A 23738-nucleotide genomic window follows, 5' to 3' on the forward strand; every position below is an offset into this window, starting at 1 on the left:
CTGCTCCCCAACCTCGGAGGCTCGCATCCGTGGTCACCAGGATCCAGTCCTGAATGACGAACCTGCGGCCTTCTAGAAGGTGAGCACTCTGCAGCCACCACAGGAGAGATACCCTGGCTCTGGGGGACAGGGTGATCAACTGATGAATTTGTAGATGTGACCCAGACCACTTGTCCAATAGGTCCCATTGGAAAGTCCTCGCATGGAACCTGCCGAAGGTAATGGCTTCGTATGATGCCACTATCTTTCCCAGGACTCGAGTGCAGTGATGCACTGACACCTGTTTTGGCTTCAATAAATTCCTGACTAGAGTCATGAGTTCCTGAGCTTTTTCTATCAGAAGATAAACCCTTTTCTGGTCTGTATCCAGAATCATGCCCAAGAAAGTCAGACGAGTCGTAGGAACCAACTGCGACTTCGTGATATTGAGAATCCAGCCGTGTTGCTGTAACACCTTCAGTGAAAGTGATACGCTGTTCAGTAACTGCTCTCTTGATCTCGCTTTTATGAGGAGATCGTCCAAGTACGGGATAATTGTGACACCTTGCTTGCGCAGGAGCACCATCATTTCCGCCATTACCTTGGTGAAAATCCTCGGGGCCGTGGAAAGTCCAAACGACAACGTCTGAAATTGGTAATGACAATCCTGTACCGCAAATCTCAGGTACGCCTGATGAGGTGGATAAATGGGAACATGAAGGTATGCATCCTTGATGTCCAGAGATACCATAAAATCCCCCCCTTCCAGGCTGGCGATGACCGCTCTGAGCGATTCCATCTTGAACTTGAACCCTTTCAAGTATAGGTTCAGGGATTTTAAATTTAAAATGGGTCTGCCCGAACCGTCCGGTTTCGGGACCACAAATAGGGCTGAGTAATATCCCCTCCCTTGTTGAAGCAGGGGAACCTTGACCACCACCTGTTGAAGATACAATTTGTGAATGCATTTAACACTATCTCCCTTTCCATTTAACACTATCTCCCTTTCCGGAGGAGAAGCTGGTAGGGCCGATTTGAAAAACCGGCGAGGAGGCACCTCTTCGAATTCCAGCTTGTAACCCTGGGAATCAATTTCTATTGCCCAGGGATCCACCTGTGAGTGAACCCAGATGTGGCTGAAAACTCGAAGACGTGCCCCCACTGGGGCGGACTCCTGTAGCGGAGCCCCAGCGTCATGCGGTGGATTTTGTAGAGGCCAGGGAGGACTTCTGTTCCTGGGAACTAGCTTTTTTTCCCTCTGCCCTTACCTCTGGCAAGAAAGGACACACCTCGTACTTTCTTGTTTCTTTGTGATCGAAAGGACTGCATTTGATAATGTGGCGCTTTCTTAGGCTGTGAGGGAATATAAGGTAGAAAATTTGATTTACCAGCTGTAGCTGTGGAGACCAAGTCCGAGAGATCTTCCCCAAACAATTCCTCACCCTTGTAAGGTAAAACCTCCATATGCCTCTTTGAGTCGGCATCACCTGTCCATTGCCGGGTCCATAGAACTCGTCTAGTCAAAATGGACATCGCGTTGATTCTAGAACCAAGTAGACTAATGTCTCTTTGAGCATCTCTCATATATAATACCGCATCTTTTATATGCCCTAGGGTCAATAAAATGGTATCCTTATCTAGGGTCTCAATATCCGCTGATAAGGTATCTGTCCATGCTGCTACCGCGCTACAAACCCAGGCCGACGCAATCGCCGGTCTGAGTAAGGTACCAGAGTGTGTGTAAATGGACTTCAAGATAACCTCCTGCTTGCGGTCAGCAGGATCCCTGAGGGTAGCCGTATCTTGGGATGGCAGCGCTACCTTTTTGGATAAGCGTGTTAATGCTTTGTCCACCTTAGGGGAGGATTCCCACCGTATCATGTCCGTAGGCGGGAAAGGATACGCCATAAGAATCCTTTTGGGAATCTGCAGTTTTTTGTCTGGAGATTCCCAAGCTTTTTCACATAATTCGTTCAACTCATGTGAGGGGGGAAAGGTTACCTCAGGTTTCTTTCCCTTATACATGTGTACCCTCGTGTTCCTCTGATGATATGCAAAACATCTTTTATTGCAATAATCATATATCGAATACATTTAGCCACTTTTGGCTGTAACTTTGCATCATTGTAGTCGACACTGGAGTCAGAATCCGTGTCGGTATCTGTGTCTACAATTTGGGATAGTGGGCGCTTTTGAGACCCCGAAGGTCCCTGCGACATAGGGACAGACATGGGTTGACTCCCTGGCTGCTCCCTAGCTTCAGCTTTGTTTAATCTTTTGTGCAATAAATTTACATTAGCACTTAAAACCTTCCACATATCCATCCAGTCAGGTGTCGGCGTTGTCGACGGAGACACCACACTCATTCTCTCCTCCTCCTCCTCCCCCTTGAAAGCCTTCTACCTCAGACATGTCGACACACGCGTACCAACACACCACACACTCAGGGAATCCTCTTACCTGAAGACAGTTCCCCCACAAGGCCCTTTGGAGAGACAGAGAGAGAGTATGCCAGCACACACCCAGCGCTATATGACCCAGGAACAAACACTATATAAATTTATGTTTACCCAGTAGCGCTGTTTGTACATATATAAATGCGCCAAATGATGTGCCCCCCCCCCCCCCCCCTTTCTTCAAAACCCTCTTTCACCGTGGTTAAGCAGTGGAGAGTCCGGGGAGCTTCCTCTCAGCGCTGTGCTGTGGAGAAAATGGCGCTGGTGAGTGCTGAGGGAGAAGCCCCGCCCCCTCGGCGGCGGGCTTCTGTCCCGCTCAAATATACTGAAACTGGTGGGGGCTCTTTATATATACAGTGCCCAACTGTATATATACCTATTTTTGCCAGAAAGAGGTTTATATGCTGCCCAGGGCGCCCCCCCCCCCCTGCGCCCTGCACCCTTACAGTGACTGCCGTGTGTGAGGTGTATGGGAGCAATGGCGCACAGCTTCACCGCTGTGTGTTACCTCAGTGAAGATCATGAAGTCTTCTGCCGCCTCTGAAGTCTTCTTTTCTTCTCATACTCACCCGGCTTCTATCTTCCGGCTCTGTGAGGAGGACGGCAGCGCGGCTCTGGGACGGACGGCGAGGGTGAGACCTGCGTACCGATCCCTCTGGAGCTAATGGTGTCCAGTAGCCTAAGAAGCAGAGCCTTGAAACTCACAGAAGTAGGTCTGCTTCTCTCCCCTCAGTCTTTCGATGTAGGGAGTCTGTTGCCAGCAGGCTCCCTGAAAATGAAAAACCTAACCAAATACTTTCTGACAGGAAACTCAGGAGAGCTCCCTGTAATGCACCCAGTCTCTTCTGGGCAAAGTAGTAAACTGAGGTCTGGAGGCGGGGCATAGAGGGAGGAGCCAGTGCACACCCATTCCTAAAGTCTTAAAGTGCCCATGTCTCCTGCGGAGCCCGTCTATCCCCATGGTCCTTACGGAGTCCCCAGCATCCTCTAGGACGTAAGAGAAATTGGATTTAAGCTAATTTGTGCTGGTTTCATATTAGACTGATTAAACTACATAACCTATTTTTCTTCTTCGGGGTCCATGGTCTCCACAGGGAATACCTTGGGTATGCTGGTGGAAACCAGGACTGGCACCGAACAGATTAAGCTTGTGAGCCTCCCAGGATGCACTGGGCTCCTCTCCTCCCCCCATGCTAAGACACTTTTTAGTTTTTTCAGTGCCAGTAGGAACTGATCACCACTGAACAGGGGCTGCAGTATGCAGCCCAAGATTTTAAATTTTTAGTATTTTTTTCTCTATTATTTTTACTTGAGCAGACAGCACCTGGCAGTCCAGAGGATGCCAGCGCTGTTCCTCCAACACCCCCACCGGGTTGCAACACCACAACTGGGTATGTGATTTCTGCGGGGCCCCCTGCACATTTCCATCTAGCAGAGGCACAGGGGGGGATACCCAGGACTGCACCGGACACGTGGGGGACAGGTAAGGCGGGTTCCCGCATGCTCCCGGTCCATAGAGTGTACCCACCACTGCACTAGACCACCAGGGCTTATATATACACTGGCGCTGGGGACATATGTAATGCCGGAAGAACCAGTGGTGGAAGTCTGCATAGGGGGGGTCAGCGCTTCCCCGGCAGCCCCTCCCCCAGTCCAGGGCACCATTCGCTGCTCCTCCCTCATTCTCCCTCACCAGAGACTTTGGGCAGCCATTACGGAGCTCTGCAGGTCCCCAGAGGTGGTTGGCTGAGTCTTCCTGTATACCTCTCCAAGATAGCAGGTTATACACAGCGCCGAATCCTACCAGCCTCCTCCATTGGGCTGGGTAGTTGATACCAATGCCCATGGAGTTAAATTTCTCTTCCTGCATTGTATGTGACTTATGCTAGTGCTGCTATTTGTACTTCTCCTTTCCTTGCTCTACATTATAATTGCATCCCCTGTACCTTTTTCTCTCACTAAGTGAGCCTTGTGTAAGCTCATTGTCACATACTGTTTCAGTCACATGGTGCATATTGCCATATTGTGTGTGTACACCCCTTACAGTCATGTCTGGCAAAAATAAGGCTAAGCAGGCTGGAGCACCTACTCTGGTAGATGTAATACCTGTAACATGGAGGTTTTACCTCCATATTTATCACAGGATGGTCAGAGCACAGCCTGTCTTGTACCTCCCAGCACCTCACCCCAACCCCCCTCCCCAGTCCCTGTGCAGGAGCCCCAGTGGACATCCTTTACTATGTTACTGTCAAAATTGCAGACCATATTGCTACCCCACCTGTGGCTCTCCCTGTGCATATACCACAACCACTGCAGCCTTCAATAGCTCCCGCAATGGGTTTCCAGCAGCCAGAGCTGGATAAGATTGTTTAGAAACTGGCAACCTCCAAGACAGCTTGCTTGTCTTCAGCTTTTTCAGTGCGGCCTTGGACTTCATCCTTTCGGTCATTTCGTCCGCAGGCCAAGACCAGAGGTCACACCATTGCACAATTGTCTTGCACCATCAAGTCCTCCAAACCCAAGGCCAAGCAGGCTTGGGCTGCTAGTTGTCCACCTATCAAGTCAGTGATCAAAACCTTACCCTGGCGGGGCGGATCTCCCCCTGGGGGACCCCAGGGTGGGAGGCCGACTTCCTCAGTTTGCCCATACATGGCGTCAAGTAACAACCAACGCCGGGGTCCTAGAAGTGGCCTCTTACGGCTACGTTCTTTTATTCCTGAAGTGTCCTCCCAGACAATACTTTCCTACCACTCCATCAACGGATCCTGGCAAAGCGCAGGTACTGAAAGGAGTCATCCACTCCTTTCTACAGTCAGGGGTCATTATCCCTGCTCTACAATCTCAACAGGGGCAGGGGTTCTATTCTACACTCCTTTTGGTTCAGAAACCAAATGGGTCATACTGTCCCATTCTCAATCTAAAGTTTCTGAACAAGTACCTCAAGGTCCACAAATTCAGTATGAAGACTCTCCGATTCATTGTCCTAGCTATGCGACCGGGGAGTACATGGTCTCCTGGGATACACATGTCCAATGTCAGTATTTCCAATTCCAGGCCCTACATTTGGACTGCCCATAGCTCCCAGGGTGTTCACCAAGCTCATGGTGGTGATGGCAGCCCATCTTAGACAGCAGGGAATTCTAAATACTTCCTTACTTGGATGACCATTTCCCTGACGCAATCTCCAGAGGTCCTGGAACATCACCTATGGTTGACAATGTCATTTCTCCAGAGCCACGGATAGCTAATCAACTGGACTAAATCCTTGATCATCCCATTTCAGAGGATGCTCCACCTAGGAGCACTACTGGACACCAGCGTTCAACGTATCTTCCTTCCTCAGGTCAAGATTTCAATATTGCAGTTGCGCATCCACAGCCTACTCCACAGTCCACGAGTCTTGGTCCATTCGGCAATGCAGACACTGGACTTAATGGTATCAGTCTTCAACATGCAGGAGGTAATTTGGATTCTAGCATGGGCAGAACTCCATCTTCCAGCCATCTCCGCAATATTCATTCCGAAAGTCCTCAACTAGGAAGCGGACTTTCATGACATCCATGCCTGAGAGTGGTCTCTAAACCCAGATAGCTTTCAGATTTGTCCAAGAGTACTATGCAAATTCAAAGAGGATGGCGGCACTATCATAATGATGGCTCCAGCATGTCCCAGACTCCATTGGTGCATGGATCTGCAAGATCTCTCCATAGCTGAGCCCTTTCCTCTGCCTTTTCATCCAGACCTGCACTCTCAGGGGCCCTGCCTCGCCTGTCTTTGACAACGTGGCTCTTGAGATATCACTCTTAAGGGAAAAAGGCTTCTCAAGTGCAGTGGTTCAAATTATGATTCAGACTCAGAAACCAGCCTCAGCCCACATATATCACCGGCTATGGCATACTTTCAGTGGTATGCACATCGTAACTACAATCTTTAAATTCTCAGGATCCCTAGATTGTAGGCCTTTTCACAGGTGGGCCTAACCATGGGTGTTCGCCTGGCTTCTCCGAAGCTCCAGGTCTCGGCCTTGTCCATCTGGTTCCAGAAAAGACTGGCTTCTTTACGGGATATGCTTACCTTCTTCCAAGGGGTATTCCGGATACAGCTTCCATTCGTCCCTCCAGTTGGTCCGTGGGATCTGTACTTGGTTCTTTGGGCCTTACAAGGGACTACTTTTGAACCACTGGAGTCGGTGGACCTCAAGTGGCTCAAAGCTAAGACTCTGTTTCTCCAGGCTATAGCTTCAGCATGAAGAATCTCCGACTGTTTCTCCAGGCTATAGCTTCAGCATGAAGAATCTCCGACTTGGGAGCTCTCTCCTGTCACTCCCCCTTCATGATATTCCACCACGTGGATACCTGCATAAGGTAGTGTCTAAATTTCATATTAATGAACCAATATGGTACCGGCCTTCCAGGAATCTGGCCTTTCTTAGGAGGAAGCATCGTTGGATGTGGTCCGTGCTCTCAGGATCTACGTGGACTGTACCACTTTCAGACAGAAAACAGATTCTTTATTCATCCTCTATGGATTCCACAAGCGAAGCTGGCCCACCAATAAACAAACGTTGGCCCTTTGGCTCCACATGACCACCTCACAGGGTTACACACAGGCTGATCTTCCCAGTTCTACTCGCTCTGTGGGTGCTTCATGGGCAGCACACCATGGAGTGTCTCCTGAACAACTGGGCAAAGCTGCTACGTGGTCTTCTTCCCACGTGTTTCTTACGTTCTATGCCTTTGATACGTTTGCCTCTCAGGATGCAACCTTTGGCCACAATGTCCTCCTTTCAGCTTAGATGCATTCCCTTCCTATTACAGTTGCTTTGAGACATCCCAAGGTATTTCCTGTGGAGACCATGGACCCTTAGTTAACTCTATTTCTTCGAGGTCCATGGGTCCAGGTCTTTCTTTTTGCCCAAAAATCTTACTTGACAATGATCTGGGCACAATTTTACAACTTCTGTATGTGGGGGAAAAAAACTAATTGGGTAAAATTTTAAATTGGTAATTGTGAAAAAGCTTGTTCAAATTGCCCATATTTATTAACCACAGACACATCTTTTCACCAACATATTCAACACAATCCTTTTTCTCTACCGTTTCCTTCTATAACTCCAACCCTCCTCTGATATTGCTCCTGGTACATTACCCAATTTATTTAATTTAGTTGTAAAACAAAAAAATTAGGTTAGACACAAAGTTGGACATTTTCTGGCAGAATATCTCACCCTTCTCTATACCCCAGAGGAGCAAGTGACATTTTCATCAACTTTATCCAGTTGCAAGTATTGAGTGTTGGCTAAATCCCTCTTGCAGGTTTCAGAGGATGCTGCTGATCCAGCCAAAGACCCCAACAATCAAGGTGAAGATGAGTATGAAGAAGCTGAAATAAACAGACCAGAATTTGAGGAGGAAGAGGAGGCAGAAAAAACAGAGAAGAAAATTCAGGTAGGGTGTATGCATGAAGTATCTATCCATTTATGCGCAATTGCTCCTCACCATTTGGTGGGGAAAGCAAATATATAATCATATAGTAAGTATTATACATGCTATATACAGCATGTAATCCTCTCACAATCTCCTCTGAATCTTGAATATATTTTTCTTTACGCATCAATTTTATATTGAAGAATTTCTTAAAAGGAAAATTGGGAAGGTGGGAATGGGAAGGGCAGAAAGCAAAAAAGGGGAGGGAGTGATACATTAGTACATTCATGCATGATCAAATCACAGTATAGCATGACAAAAAGCATGTAATCGACATTACAAAGTTGTTTCAATATAAACATGTTAAGGACAATAAACTGCAAAGCTGCACAAACACATGCAAAAGAGGACACTGGGGGGAATCACACTGGAAGCCACTGAGTTAAAGTCCGTAGATCATATACTGAGGGGCTTTATTAAATGATAGCCATGGGGACCAGGTTGAGGAAAAGAGAGCAGCTTTACTGTAGATTATGCTAAAAATAAATTCCATCTGGTAAGTAAACCAGATCGCTGATTTTTGACAGAGGTCAGGGAAGGGGGTAGATATCCAGTTAAACGCTAGGCGGCACTTGACCGCATTTAAAATATGCCAGATGAGTTTTCTCTAGCATCCATAAGGGATATTGGGGAGACTTAGTACAATGGGGTATAGATGGGGTCCAAAGGAGCCGGTGCACTTTAAATTTCTTCACAGGGTGTGCTGGCTCCTCCCCTCTATGCCCCCTCCCACAGGCAGTTTAGAAAAAAGTGCCCTCAGGAGAGGATGCACATCTCTGCAGCTCCAGAGAGTTTTCTTCAATTTCATTTAAAACTTTTTTATTTTTTTCGGTATGCAACAACATACCTGCGCTGTGGGAGTTGGGGGGGGCGGTCACCGGCCTTGCAAGGTGTCAGAGCCACTTCCCCACTGCAGGATCATCGTCCTGAGAAGTTGTTTGTTCAGCGGGGCACTGCGCCTTAACTGTCGAAATCGCAGCATGCTGTATACCCCTAACAAATGCCTGAAGGTGGCGACCGCTAGGGGGGCTCCCCCGGTTCACTCATGGTGTGGCTAAACGCGGGCGCGGCATACGGGACCCTCCTGGATGGTGCCCGCTAGAGCCCCCCCATGTAAACTGGCTAGCGGTGGCTTAAACTAGCACTTGTGTGATGTTTTTAAGCAAACTAGGAGACATTGCCAGTATAAAAATCTCTGTAGCTCCGGCGTCATTGGGGGGGCGGCGCTACCTCAGAGCGGGACCAGCGGCATTTTGGCGCCTTCCTCTGCTTAAGGCAGCAGCAGCAAGTACACACAGCGCCTCCTGACAAACAAGACACGCTGGAAAACTGGTACAGGGTGTAGCAAGGGGGAGAGCCGCTATTGTACACAATCTGTGTCCTATACAGGACAGAAATCATTAGTGTTTCACTGTGATCTAGTAAGCTGACAGCCTCATTGGGGCTGTATAGCTGGGGTGTGCTGGTCTTCTCTCTCTCTCTGTGTCTCCTCTCACATACAGTAAGGGCAGGCTTGCTAAGTTTTACTGTCTGTGTGTATGTCATTGTGATTACTGTGAACATGGGTAAACACAAACTATGCAGTGTATGCCACACCAGATTCTCTCCATCATCTGATTCTGTTTCATGTGAACAATGCATCCAATCTTCACAGCTCAGTGAAGGGGCTGGGGGAGATGGACCAGAGCCATCCTGGTTAGGGGCTCTTAAGACTATGATGTCTGATATGTCATCACAACTCACTGCTAATGTTCAGAAAACTCAACTACTACAACAGGCTGTTGCAGACTTAGCTGCTAGGGTAGATGTTACACAACCCCCCTCTCTAACTCAGGACCACAAAAACATGGTTTACCTGCTCTGATTCAGATGAGGAAATACAGGAGGATGGGGATGACTTGGATCTCGTTAGTGGGGATTCCTCTTCTGCTCAGGGTATTGAACCCCTCATTCTGGCTATATGGGACGTGTTAAAGCTCCCTCTAGAGGACGTCACAGCAGTCATTTTTCTTTACACAAAACAAGTCTAATGTCACTTTCCCTGATTTTGCAGAGTTAGATGACCTATTTAAATTAGCCTGGAAAAATCCAGAAAAAAATACTAAGTGTCAAAACAATTTTTGCACACCTTCCTATTTGCTCCTGGAGGTAGGGATTTCTGGGAAGAGCCCCGTCTCAGTCTCTCGACTGTCAAAAAAGGCGGTGCTGCCTGCCCTGGGCTCCTTTTACCATAAAGGACCCTGGGGACAGAAAGATAGAGACTACACTAAAGTCTATCTACACAGCAGCAGGTGTATCGCAAAGGCTGGTCATAGCGGGTTGCTGGATGACCCATGCCATTCATACGTGCGCTACTCAGATTCAGGAGGGCCTCTCCGGGGATATGTCTCTGGTCACTACGGTGACTCCTGAAGCACATTCAGGACACTGCACACGTCCTGTGTGACTCACTCAAGGAAGCGGGCAATATTAATGCTAGGACATCTGCCATGGCAGTGTCGGCGCGCAGGGCCTTGTGGTTGCATCAGTGGATAGCTGACGCAGAATCCAAGCGCAGTGTGGAATCTCTTCCCTTTTCTGGGGATTGGCTCTTTGGGGTTGAGTTGGATACGTGGATTTCCAAAGTCACTGCAGGGAAATCTACATTTCTCCCCTCTGGGGCCCTCCCGGCTAGGCGTTCCTACCCGGGCCGTCTGTTCAGTCCTTTTTGATTTTGATCTAGGGCCAGAGGTGCCTCCAATGCGAATAAAGGCACCAGAGGTAAGACAAAAAGACCTGCAAACACTGGTTCTCAGGAACAGAGCACCAGTTCTGCTTCCACCAAGTCCTCAGCATGGCTGTGCCCACCCAACCCGAGGGGATCTCGAGGTGGGAGCTTGACTGCGTCACTACAGCCGCATCCTGCCAGGATACCTTGGTCAGGGACCTCATTTCTCAGGGCTACAAGCTGGAGTTCGACGGTGCTCCTCCCCCCAACGCTTTTTCAAATCAAGCTTACCAGCTTTGGAGGATACGCAAGTTACGGTGCAACAGGCCATCCAAAAGTTGGTCCAGTCCCACGTCATTGTTCCAGTACCAATACCACAACGAGGCAGGGGTTATTACTTGTTTGTGGTACGCCCTCCTTCCGATCAACATTCTGTAACTTCGGGTGATCTACAAAGCTCTGCTTCAGGACTCTCATCTGCTCAAGGATCACGCGATCCAAGTACAGTTGGACAACGCCACAGCAGTGGCATACATCAATCGGCAAGGAGGCACAAAAATCAGAGCCTCCATGCGAGATGTGTCAGATACACCTCTGGGCGGAAAGAAATGCAAGAGCAATGTCAGCAATTTTCATTACAGGAGTGGACAACTGGTAAGCGGACTTCGCCGGGTGGAGATCGTGACGACTCAGGGAGTGGGGGCTCCACCATCAGGTGTTTCAACAGATCGACTGGTGGGGCTGCCCACAAATAGCCATGATGGCTTCTCGACTCAACAAGAAGTTTCACTGGTATTGCTCACGAACCAGGGACCCTCAGATGAGGGCAGTGGATTCACTGATGTCACCTTGGCCTTACAGGCTGATCTACCTGTTTCCTCTGATTCCGTTGCTCCCAAGGGTACTCATGCGAATCAGAAATAAAGGAGTCCAGGCAATTCTGATTGCCCCGGATTGGCCTCGGAGGGCGTGGTACGTGGATCTTCTGGACATGTCTGTCGAAGACCCCTGGCCTCTACCACTAGGAAGAGATCTTCTTCAATAAGGAACGTTTGTCTACTCATACTTAAGGCGACTTCATTTGACGGCATGGAGGTTGAACGGAACATCCTAGCTCACAAGGGCCTTTCCAAAAAGGTTATTGCTACCATGGTTCAGGCCAGGAAACCTGTGACGTCAAAACACTATCATCGTATCTGGAGAAGTTATGTCTCCTGGTGCGAGGAACACATGTATCCACCTGCAGAGTTCCACTTGGGATGTTTCTTACGTTTCCTGCAGGCTGGTGTGGCTAAAGGCTTACGTCTGGGTTCCGTTAAGATCCAGATTTCAGCTCTCTCCATTTTCTTCCAGAAGAATTTGGCACTGGTGCCAGAAGTTCAGACTTTCTTGCAAGGGGTACTCCACATACAACCTCCTTTTGTGCCGCCTACGGCACCCTGGGATTTGAATGTGGTGTTGATATTTCTACAGTTATTCTGGTTTGAACCTCTGATGATGGTGGAAGACAAGTACCTCACATGGAAGACAGTGATGTTACTGGCCCTGGCCTCTGCTAGATGTGTCTCAGAATTGGGGGCCTTATCGTGTAAAAGTCCATACTTGGTCTTTTACGAGGACAGAGCGGTGCTCAGGACTAGACAGCAGTTCCTGACGAAGGTTGTCTCTGTGTTTCACTTGTGTCAACCTATTGTAGTTCCATCAAATCCTGACTCTTCTGCTCCTCCGGAAGCATTGGATCTATGTCAAGCAGACGGCTCGGATCAGAAAGACGGATTCCTTGTTCATGCTCTATGATGCACAGAAAAAGGGTTGTCCTGCTTCTAAGCAGTCCATTGCTTGTTGGCTTAGGCTTACTATCCAACAGGCCTATGTATCGGCAGCCTTACCTGTTCCTAAGTCTCTGAAGCCCCATTGTACCATATCGGTGGGCTCTTCCTTGAAGGTTGCCCGTGGAGTCTCGGCCTTGCAGCTACAGTATGCAGAGCTGCTACCTGGTCAGGGAAGAACACTTTTGTGAAGTTCTACAAGTTTGATACCCTGGCCAAAGAGGATACCCAGTGTGGGTAGGCGGTGCCTCAGAAGTCTCCGCCCGTTCTGGAAGCTTTGGGACGTCCCCATCTTGCTAAGTCTCCCCAATATCCCTTATGGATGCTAGAGAAAATAGGATTTTAATTACCTACCGGAAAATCCTTTTCTCGGAGTCCATATTATGCTGCCTCAGTGCGTTGACTATTCTGCAGGTTCTCTCTTCTGTGGTTACCTGTTCAGCTGTTGTTGTTACCAGCCATTGCTGGTGGTTGTATGTTAGTGGTGTGCTGGTGTATAAATATCACCACTCATTGGGGGTCATTCAGAGTTGTTCGCTCGTTGCCGATATTCGCAACGGAGCGATTAAGGCAAAAATGCGCATGCGCATGGTACGCAGTGCGCATGCGCTAAGTATTTTAGCTCAAAACTTAGTAGATTTACTCACGTCCGACCAAAGAATTTTCATCGTTGAAGTGATCGGAGTGTGATTGACAGGAAGTGGGTGTTTCTGGGCGGAAACTGGCCGTTTTCTGGGAGTGTGCGGAAAAACGCAGGCGTGCCAGCATAAAACGCGGGAGTGTCTGGAGAAACGGGGGAGTGGCTGGCCGAACGCAGGGCGTGTTTGTGACGTCAAACCAGGAACGAAATGGGCTGAGCTGATCGCAGTGTAGGAGTAAGTCTCGAGCTACTCAGAAACTGCTAAGAATTTTCTATTCGCAATTCTGCTAATCTTTCGTTCGCAATTCTGCTAAGCTAAGATACACTCCCAGAGGGCGGCGGCCTAGCGTGTGCAATGCTGCTAAAATCTGCTAGCGAGCGAGCATCTCGGAATGACCCCCATTGGTCTTATGTTCCTCCACATGGTGGTTGCAATGCCTGACCTTCCCAACATTGGACGGGAAGAGATGGCTCCTATCACCATTTGCACACCCTCAGCAAGTGCTGGAAGGAGCACCCACAGTCCAGTTTCTGATATTCAAATTGAAGCGGTCACTGTTGAAGTACACCAGGATGAGGATATGGGTGTTGCTGGCGCTGATGAGGAAGTTGACGAGGATTCTGATGGTGATGTGGTTTCTTTAAATCAGGCATCGAGGGGGGGCCTGTTGTCCTTGGGACGAAGAAGCCCATTGTGATGCCTGGGCAAACTACCAAAAAAGCCACCTCTTCGGTGTGGAATTATTTCTCCTCAAATCCGGACAACAGGTGTCAAGCCATGTGTTTCCTTTTTCAATCCGTAATAAGTAGGGGTAAGGATGTTAACCACCTAGGAACATCCTCCCTTATACGTCACCTGCAGCGCATTCATCAGAAGTCATTGTAAAGTTCGGAAACTTTGGGTAAGAGCATAAGCAGTCCACTGACACCTGAATCCCTTCTTAACTTGTACCCAAGCTTCTGCAAGCCACACCACCAACTCCCTCAACATCAATTTCTTTCTCAGTCAGGAACGTCAGTAGTCCTGCAGCCCATGTCACTGGCATGACTGACAAGTCCTCTCCTAACCGGGATTCCTCTGCAGGATCCTTGAGTGGTACGCCTACTGCTGCTGCCGGTGTTGTTTTTGCTGCTGGGAGTCGATCGTCATCCCAGAGGGGAAGTCGGAAGACCGCTTGTACTACTCCAACTAAGCAATTGACTGTCCAACAGTCCTTTGCGAGGAAGATGAAATATGACCGCAGTCATCCTGTTGCAAAGCGGATAACTGAGGCCTTGACAGCTATGTTATTGTTAGACGTGCATCCGGTATCCGCCATTGGTGCAGTGGGATTTTGACAATTTATGGAGGTAGTGTCCACGGTACCAAATCCCATTTAGATTCCACTTCACTAGGCAAGCGATTCCCGGACTATATAGGGACATTAAGAAAAGTGTCCTTAGTGTCCTGAAACATGCGGTTCTACCCAGTGTCCACTTAACCACGGACATGTGGAGCAGGGCAAACTAAGGAATGGTTCCGGTATGAAAGATAGATAGTGTCTAGTTCAGTCAATAGATAGACACCATATGATAGACAGACATTAGGTCGACGGGGTCAAAAGGTTGACAGGGTCAAAAGGTCGACATGAAAAAGGTAGACACCATGTTTTTTGCATTTTTGTATTTTGTGTGGATAGTTTTGTCATCTGGGACCCCCAATTGTAGAAAGGCATACCCATGTTGACCTTTTGACCCTGTCGACCTAATGCCTGTCTAATATATGGTGTCTATCTATTGACTGTCTAACTAGACACTATCTATCAAACGGATAGGGAAACGATGTGCGGTGCGCGATGACGTCATCGCGAACCGCACAGCAAAGGTCCTCTCCACGAAGGAAAACTAGACGCTATGCGTCTAGTTCCCTTCGTGGAGAGGACCTTTGCTGTGCGGTGCGCGATGACGTCAACGCGCACCGCACATCATTACAGAAAAGGTCCTCTCCACGAAGGGAAACTAGACTCCTTCACAGCGGGTAGCCCACGAAGGAAAACTAGACGCGTAGCGTCTAGTTTCCCTTCACAGCAGGGCAGCGGCAGCAGGGGACACAGCAGCAGCGGATCTTGCCGTGGTGCGGCGCCCTCCGGATGGCGCCGGCGCCCTGGGCAAAAGTCTTGCTTGCCCGTGGCAAGATCCACTACTGAATTTATATGTACCCCATCTCTTCAGTGCAACATGATTTTACCTAGGTTATTTGCTCCTTTTTGCTTACTCAGTATCAGCCCCTCTGGGAGGTTCTGGAAACCACTGTTTGATGCATTTCTTATGATATGCCAGTTCTGCAAAAATAATACGGCTTCATGTGTGGTTTTTACTTTGTGATTTTTATCGAAGGTGCATTTTTAAATTGATGATTGTAATGACCACACTTTGATACATTTCCCCTTTAGCAGAGAAGGATTAATACCCCATGGGCACTAAGCAAAATACCGGTTTTAGCCATATGGGCCTAGGCAATAGTTTAGGATGCTTAATTGTTGTTCCAGCTACTGTATTCCCCTTTTGTTTATCCTGTGTAAGAAACAGGCTTTGAAGCAGATATTTCTTAAGGCTTTACTCCCATCAGAAGAATAACTGGTCACATACTGTAGATTACAGGTATATGGAAGTATACATCACACAATATAATGTGTAACTGTCTTTTCTGCACAAGCTAAACACTCTTAAAACTTAATAGTAACATTTTACTGAAACTCTACAGTGAATTGCAAGTTCATGTTTAAACAAAATATATTCCTTTAACTTTTAGGAACCATATACTTTATCTTATCTGTAGCTCCTAAGAGCTCAGAAGGCCTCAAAATATAACTTACTAAGGTATTACAAAATCAATGAAAGGCCTTCATATAGTTATGCCTTTCACACAACCCTTTCAATGTGGCTAGCAACTCTACTTTTCAACCTTATAAATGACAATTAACTTGCTGGATCAATCATCCCAATAATGTAATTTACTAATTAAATCAGCAGATGTCATTTCTTGTAAGAGGCTCAACATTCATTCTTAAGTTAATTAGAGATGCTGCCATCCCCTCCTCCCTTGATAGTGAATGCCAAGGTTTGCCTGTTTACAGTGAAATAACTTTTTCTGTACTGTTCTGTCACAGATGGTTGTTATTATTATCATTGTACAAGTTTGAATAACTGTATTGATTCTCACATTGGTCAGATTATGCAGCCACTTGCGTAGATTACACTTGCATACTTCAGAATATACACCTATAACAGGTGTCTGTGTCAAGTACAGTCAATATTCGAGTCACATCTCTCAGTAGGCAGAGCTGTAATGAGTATATGAGTCACCTTGCTCCAGTCTGAGATTGCCATTTAAATCCCTAGCTTCTACAAAGATAAGATAATACATTTTTGTATTTAAAGGGATTAGCTGTATGTTTGTTCTGCGGGTGACGCGATTCCGTGCGTTGATGTTACAGAGATAAGATTTAAGCTCACACCTGCAGTATGACAGAAATGAATATCTAAATACAGTTTACACACAAATTATTTTGTGTGTGTTCATGTAAGTCAAAGCAGGAACATGTGTGTCCTCATACACCTAGCCTCAATATGCCATGCTGCGAGAGATGCCTTGCATGTGTGAGCAGTGGTGAGCGGTGCAGTGTGTTTAAAGAATAAGCTACGGTTGCTGCATTGGAGCACTTCATATACTCAGACTTCATCACACACAGAAATACAAGTGTTGCATACAGTAGCATGTTAATCAGTGCAGTCTTGTGAAGAGATGTTGTTGCATCACGTTGCGATTAAGATGCACATTCAAGCGAAAAAGTACTTGGCGTAAAATGAGTCGCACGGAACCGAGTCACTGGGAAGGGATGTTTGGTTTGACTGCCACAACAGTGCATGAGGACAAATTTGTACTTTTGTGCTGATTCAGAGAAGTACGCTAATGAAGCTGCAAAGTGCAATTTAGAAGCAGTGCAACTGCAGATACTCACAAATTAAGCTGATGCCCAGAAATGAAAATAGATGCCTACCAGAGCTACCGCAGCTCATTTACATTTGTGTACACATACGCAGCCTATATGCAATAACCAGGATCATCGGGCTCAAGGGTAGACCTACTGCTACTGTCATAGGCGAGTTGTCAAGTAACCAGGATATCTGGATATCTGCAAAATAAAAAGGTTATTGCAGCTGGAGAGTAAGTGAACACACACAATTGTGGCATTTCAAACAATACTCTGTCTTTATTAGGCATTCATGGGTTTACATGTCTTCTTTATTGCTTATCATATTATATTCAGAGCATTCGTAAACTTTTGCCAGAAGTGTTATCAAAATCACGTTCACACTGTAAGCTTTACTTGTATTAGCAGCAGGGGGCAACATTGTCTAAATTATTAAGAAGCAAATAACTACTGATTTCTAGACTTTTTTGTCTCATTGTTCGTGAGACCGTGCAGATAGTAACATTCCAGTGGATCCATTTCTACAGTTGTATATGTCTTCGCTACTACAAACAATAGGCACATGGAAGTCAGCATACATTTCAACAAAACATTCAGAGTTTAACTCGATCAGTCCTCTCTCTTTTTGTTCAAATTACTACATTTTAAATAACCTACCGTTCCCAACATTGATTAGCCTCCATAGTGACCCATATGTTATGGCTTAGGAGACCTAATGGATTCCAAGTAGTGGGATCAAAGATCCATTAGTGTCACTATCCTGGTTGCCAATCTGTTTACTTTCTACTGTTATTCCTCTAAAAAGAACCCATCTGTTAAGAGAACTATTCATGAGGGGTAAGACATGTGTTATGCACTCAGCAGGCTCTCTGGGTTACTTATTGACAGGAATGGGATCAATCCCTGACTTACACATGTAATGGGAGGAAACACTGCATCAAATCAACAGATCATGGGTGTGAAGTCTTACATTTCATGGAGTCAGATAAGCTGGAGCCACATGTGAGACAGCTGCGTAGTCCATCAGGTTGTTGGAGGTCACAATGGATGCAGAAAGGACTAACTGAATAATACCAAGGTGTCCCTTGAATAGTCAGACCAACGATATTGCCAGCACTTTTATCCTACGGAAAAAAAAAACATTTTATCATTGGCAACATCTTAACAAACCATATTCCTAGTTTAACAACTGCATATACAATCAAAATAAGCACCAGGCCTTGGATTACCGGGTGTAGTATACCTGACAAGCATCCACCTGTCCCCTTAAACCAGTTTGCAGGGTTGAGCCAGTTTAAATCCCATCCGGACAGTTCCAATTCAGGCTCATTATGTTCTTTCCTAAACTGATCTTTCAGTTCACATATATTCTGTATATGTGCTGCTATAGGCTCAACTAAAATGTCTTCAATATAGGAACAGCAAGCTGGTCCTATTTGACATATTCCACCCTGAGCAGTGGTAGTGTAATTGAGAATGGCTGATACATTTCATCTTACCGCCATAGTATAGTCTCGGTTGTGCACCTTTACTTTTATAACAGCCACATGCCTAGGCAACTGCAGAATAGCAAACAAGGATCTAATGCAATCTGCATGTTTAATAGGCTTTCCAGATGATCCCATAAAATTTCTACTCTTCCATATCAGGCCATAATCTTTAAGTGTGACCCCAAAGGCATATCTTGAATTAGTATAAATCGTAACTGTTTGTCCTTCTGCATATAGTATATACAGGTGGCTGCCAGGGCCCACAGCTCTGCTTCTTGTGCTGAGCTGGAAGGCAGTAGAGCTTCCTGTATGAGAATATCAGTTTTTGTGGTTACTGCATAACCTGTGTGTGGCTAACCCTCCACATAATAACATGATCCAGGAACAAATAAGTGAAGGTCTGCATTTTGAAGGGGCACGTCTAGTTTAATTAATTCAAGACAATCATGGTCATCAGAGAGAAAAGTTGGGATATTTGAGTCTCCCACCCTATAGCTATCTCCTGCTATCTCCTACCTACTGTCATCTGTATCCGTATTACTTTTCCCCTCTGTTGAACCCAGCGGTAGCTGGGTTCAAAACTGTACATCTTTTAATGGTGATATTGGATTGTGTGAGTAATGCTGCTTCATACTTGGTGAGTCTGACGGATGAGATGTGTCTGGTTTGGGCCTGATTGAGTATTTCAGTGATGGCATGTGGTACCTGTATTTTAAGTGGGTACCCTAAGAAAAGATCTGCAACTTTTTCTATAAGTATGGCTGCAGAAGCAACAGCACAGACACACGAAGGTGCTCCTCTTTTAACAGGATTTAACTGTAAAGAGTAGTATCCAAGAGGCCTTTGTTTTCACCTGTGTTCCTGTGTGAGTACACCCTGGGCATGGCCTGAATTTTCATACCAGAAAAGAGGGAGTGCCAAAGCTGGGGCTTAAGAATATCATTCTTAAGTTATGTAAAAATTAGGCATTGGTTGTCTGTCAGATCTATATGTCCTTGTTTAAAATCTCCTTTCAAAGCATCATACAGTACCTGAAACTTCTGTACTGCATTTGGAATCCACTCCCTACTATATGTTATGAGGCCTAGAAATGACCTGAGTTGTTTTAATGTCATGGGATATGGCACCTGTGAAATGGCAGTTCTCCTTTCAGTTGCAATATTTTGGCTCTAGCTGATATACAATAGCCTAAGAACTGGACTCGAGATTGTACGAATTGTAGTTGGTCTTTGGATTCCTTACATCTTTTGTGTTAGCAAATGCAATGGTATCCTGTATACAGTCTTGTTTTGTATCTGAACGAAGTAGATCGTCTACATATTGGATAAGAACTGTTGTCTCATTGAGAGGATGCCATTCCTTAAGGACTAGTGTCATTGCCTCTGGGAAAGGTGATGACGACATAGCCCCTCTTGTGGCAATATAGTCCAGCAGTATTGCTTGTCTGGGTATGTGAAGGTCAATGTAAATTATCTCTCCTCTGTCACTGAGAACAAACCATTTGCCAAATCAATGACTGTGAACCATTCTGAGGTAGTATGAATTTCGTTAAGCAGCTTGTAAGGATTGGGCACGATATTTATCACCATACTTCTATTGACCTTCTAAGGCTGGGTATACACTTACTGATGTGCACCTGATATATCGTCCGAACCGGCAGATCGGACAATATATCGTATACATCGGCAAGTGTGTATAGCCTATCTTGTTAAGGATGCGTGCTCCCATGGGTCATTAACGAGGTACAATTTCTTTAGTTTTCAACTTAAAATCTAAAGATATTGTACGAGATGGCATGCTCCTGGATGTGGGTGCATGCCGTCACTGACAAGACGCAAACGATATCTTCAGTGTGTATAAACGATAGCGTTTGCGAGGGGATCTTGCCGATGTCATCGGCATGTGTGTACCCAGCCTAAGGTCATGAACCATCCTATAGGATGTTGGCTCTTTTGGTTTTGTTTTCTTTTTTACTGTGAAAAGTGTTCTATGGGGAGCGGCAAGGATTCAGTACTCCAGCCTGTACATATTCTTGTATCTACTTGCCAATGGCATTGGTTTGCTCTGGATTAAGACGATACTGTTTCATACGCACAGGTTGGACATTGGGTTTGAATTGTATAGGCACTGGTGTAAAGGGCTTGAGTCCCACATCAATTTTGCTTGTGGTCAAAGTTTGACAGAATTTCCTCTACACTGGTATGTGCCTGATTAATGTGTGCCTCTAATGTCTGAGCATACATACAGGTGTCAAAAGTAATAGACTGCTGCTTATCTGCCCCAGTTATGAATGTTATATCCCCATCTCTATATATTTTGAGGGCTGACAATAGATCTGCACCTAATAAGTTGAATGGGCATGTCTCTAATACTAGCACCTAGGCTTCCCCCGATTTCCCTTTAGGAAATTGTACTGAAATGGCAATGCATGCCAATGGCATTCACACAATCATTAGTTATTAAACTGGGAGGAATTTGATCTGCCCTTACAACAGTTCTTGTGGCCCCAGTATCCACTAAACAAGGTATAATCATTTCATGTTCTATTTCTAAAGGTATAGTACATTGAGGCCCTAAAACATTCAGTGTTAACATGGGCAGAGTGGGTACCTGGGGGCAGCTTTCCTATTATACCTTGGGTTTGTTCTCCTTCTGGCTCTGACCTTTTGCTGTCAGGGCGGGACAGTCTTTTTATGTGACCATGTTGATAACAATGAAAACAAAGGCCCTTCCGTTTTGCCTCTTCTGCCAGCGGTTTCCACTGACCCTGTCTGCTGCTTCCTAACCTGGGGTAGTCTCTATTGTTTCTGTTATCTATGGTAATAAGATAGACAGACTGAGAGGCAGATTTGGTATGTCTTCCTACTCTTTATGATTTTACTCTATTGCTCTCAAAATAGTGAAAAGTGTGTTGGGTGCTAGGGTTGCAGCCTCTGGTCTACTTTTGTATAACTCCTCTTTATTCTTGGATCTAGGCCATTAAGTAGAGTACTTTTAAAAATTCTTATCTCTTTGAGCTCTACAAACCCGAACCCCCTGATCTGTGTGTCTGCTGAGTATTAAGTCATAGTAGACCTGTACTGATTCAACCTTTTCCTGTCTGTGTTGTATATTTGCAGTAGTATTTTATGTTAGTCTAATGCAGAATATTTAGCATCTATCTAGCCGTTGAGTCCCCATTTGGCTGTTTTCTGTTGTGCAGCCTCTTCTGGTCCCGGCACATTGTCTATTTGTATATTAGAAATCTCAGTTGCTCTAGATCCACCTGCAGCTGCATGTATACATTCATCTAAATCAATCCACGTTGCACTATATGCAGTGTTTAATTTTTCCAATAACGGAAAGCTGCCATGAGGTGATTTCTTATATCAGGGACATCCTTAACTATTGCTAAAAGTTCAGTTTCGGTCCATGGCTTGAACCATGGGGTATCGCGTACCTGATCACCTTCTTGTCTCTGTCGAATCATCATGAGGTAAATTCCTGCAGATTTCAACGTATCGCCATATGATGGAAGGGGGCCTTAGGGGCCAACTACTGGGCTGGGAGATACTCCCAGCTTCATATAGCTGCATTACACTCAACTTTTACTAGACCAATGGTATAATCCATACAACATAAACATCTCCATGTTCTTTTAACTGGCTGAGACCCTTTTAGTGTTTCTAAATGTTTAGTTTTATTTCATTTAGAACGGTCATTTCTATTGCATGATGGACAGGATTCAGACCAAGGTGCACCACAATTTTGGCATATTGTATCACCTGTTACATTGCAGGAATTCACAATCTAAACATCTTGAATCAGGGTAATGAGGAGTAACCTGGCTACCTATCCTTTTTTCTGGTTACTGACTCCCCAGTTAACTGGGTTTGGTTAGATTCATAGAATACATGTTATCCTCCATGTAATCTAATTCCATCTCCCATTTCAGTCTTGTTGACATTTTGAGGGACTGACCTTCTTGTTTTTGTAAGTCCTCGTCCTGTATATATTTTCGGTGTCTCTGCTTGCAGTTTATTTGGGTCTAAGAAACCCTGTGTCGACAATCCACAACTTTTAAATCATTGTTTCAGTTTCCTTCAGAACCCAGTCACCATGTACCTTGCGCATTATATCCATGGCAGTCTATGGGCTCTCATTCCAGGGATGATTTTCTATGTTCCCCATAGTCAGTAGACCGTTTCAAAATCCAGGGTCTAATGGATCAGAGTACATGTTACTGTGTGGTAATCTAATGGAATTATTTACCACTGTTTCCTTGTGTCACTGGCCAGTGGCAGACTGTGGCAACAGATTGAAATGTAAGTATTTGATCCTTCCTTGAAAGGATTCCCTGGGCTTACTTTTAGATTTATGCTGTGAAGGATGATTGGCTCGCCTAATAACTGAATTAGAATCATAGTACAGACGCATTGACTACAACTTATAGGGTAATCTCCTTACACAATCTGGTGCCAACAACTAAATCTAGATGTGGTGTTCATTAGCCTAAATGTAAGTCCAAATATCTTTAATCACTGAAACTCCATCCTGTTAGAATCTTCCAATCTACTGTATATAATCTAATACTTAAATAAACATTATGGATTAAACTATGGTTTAAAACATTTTTCCTGACCCCAGATGTCTCATATGGTACCAACAGGGAACTGCAGGAAATCCTCTCCAGAGTCAATGGGTGGCTGTACACCTTTACTTGGTTCAATTGACACAGGCAATGTCTGTCAACCTATTCCACCAAGGAGTCAGCGGTGCCCAAGTGAACCTGCTGGACATTCAGTTTAGGGTACCTGGGTTAGTCCTTACTCCAAGGTTTCAAAAAGGACAGACACAGGCAATCACTCACTCAAACATACACCTAATAACACAAAAGCATATATAAGAACCTGGTTACTGAGACTTGCGATCCTTGAGTCTTACCCAGAAGCAAACTGACTACCTGGACACAGGAGGACAGAAAAGCTTTGTTAAAAGCAGACAATAATTCTACACACTATGCGGTTTAGCAAATCTGTCGTCCAGTGCCCACAAGACGTGGTGTCCATTCCTCGTCAAGAGCTGGGGATCTTGGTGGGAACCTCCAAGCTATCACATGCATGTTTTAAAGTAACCAGGATATCTGCAAAAGAAAAAGTTATTGTGACCAAAGAGTAAGTTAACACACACAATTAAGG

The 23738-nt window shown here is 45.7% G+C and overlaps 1 protein-coding gene and 1 long non-coding RNA gene across 5 annotated transcripts in view; one reads left to right on the top strand and one right to left on the bottom strand.

The window, feature by feature from the left end:
- Nucleotides 1-23738, top strand: part of LOC134966338 (Golgi integral membrane protein 4-like) — a 504615-nt gene that overhangs the window by 416102 nt on the left and 64775 nt on the right. For all 4 annotated transcript variants that reach the window (XM_063943009.1, XM_063943008.1, XM_063943006.1 and 1 more), the window contains exon 12: nucleotides 7751-7882. In XM_063943009.1, coding sequence (XP_063799079.1) covers nucleotides 7751-7882 — 132 coding nt within the window. The remainder of the gene's footprint in view (nucleotides 1-7750; nucleotides 7883-23738) is intronic.
- The window catches only part of LOC134966339 (uncharacterized), a 63798-nt gene continuing 63549 nt past the window's right edge, over nucleotides 23490-23738 (bottom strand). The window contains exon 3 of the long non-coding RNA XR_010188627.1: nucleotides 23490-23683. This is a non-coding gene — a long non-coding RNA (uncharacterized LOC134966339). The remainder of the gene's footprint in view (nucleotides 23684-23738) is intronic.

Source organism: Pseudophryne corroboree, chromosome 10, assembly GCF_028390025.1.
Source record: "Pseudophryne corroboree isolate aPseCor3 chromosome 10, aPseCor3.hap2, whole genome shotgun sequence".
Lineage (NCBI taxonomy): Eukaryota > Metazoa > Chordata > Amphibia > Anura > Myobatrachidae > Pseudophryne > Pseudophryne corroboree.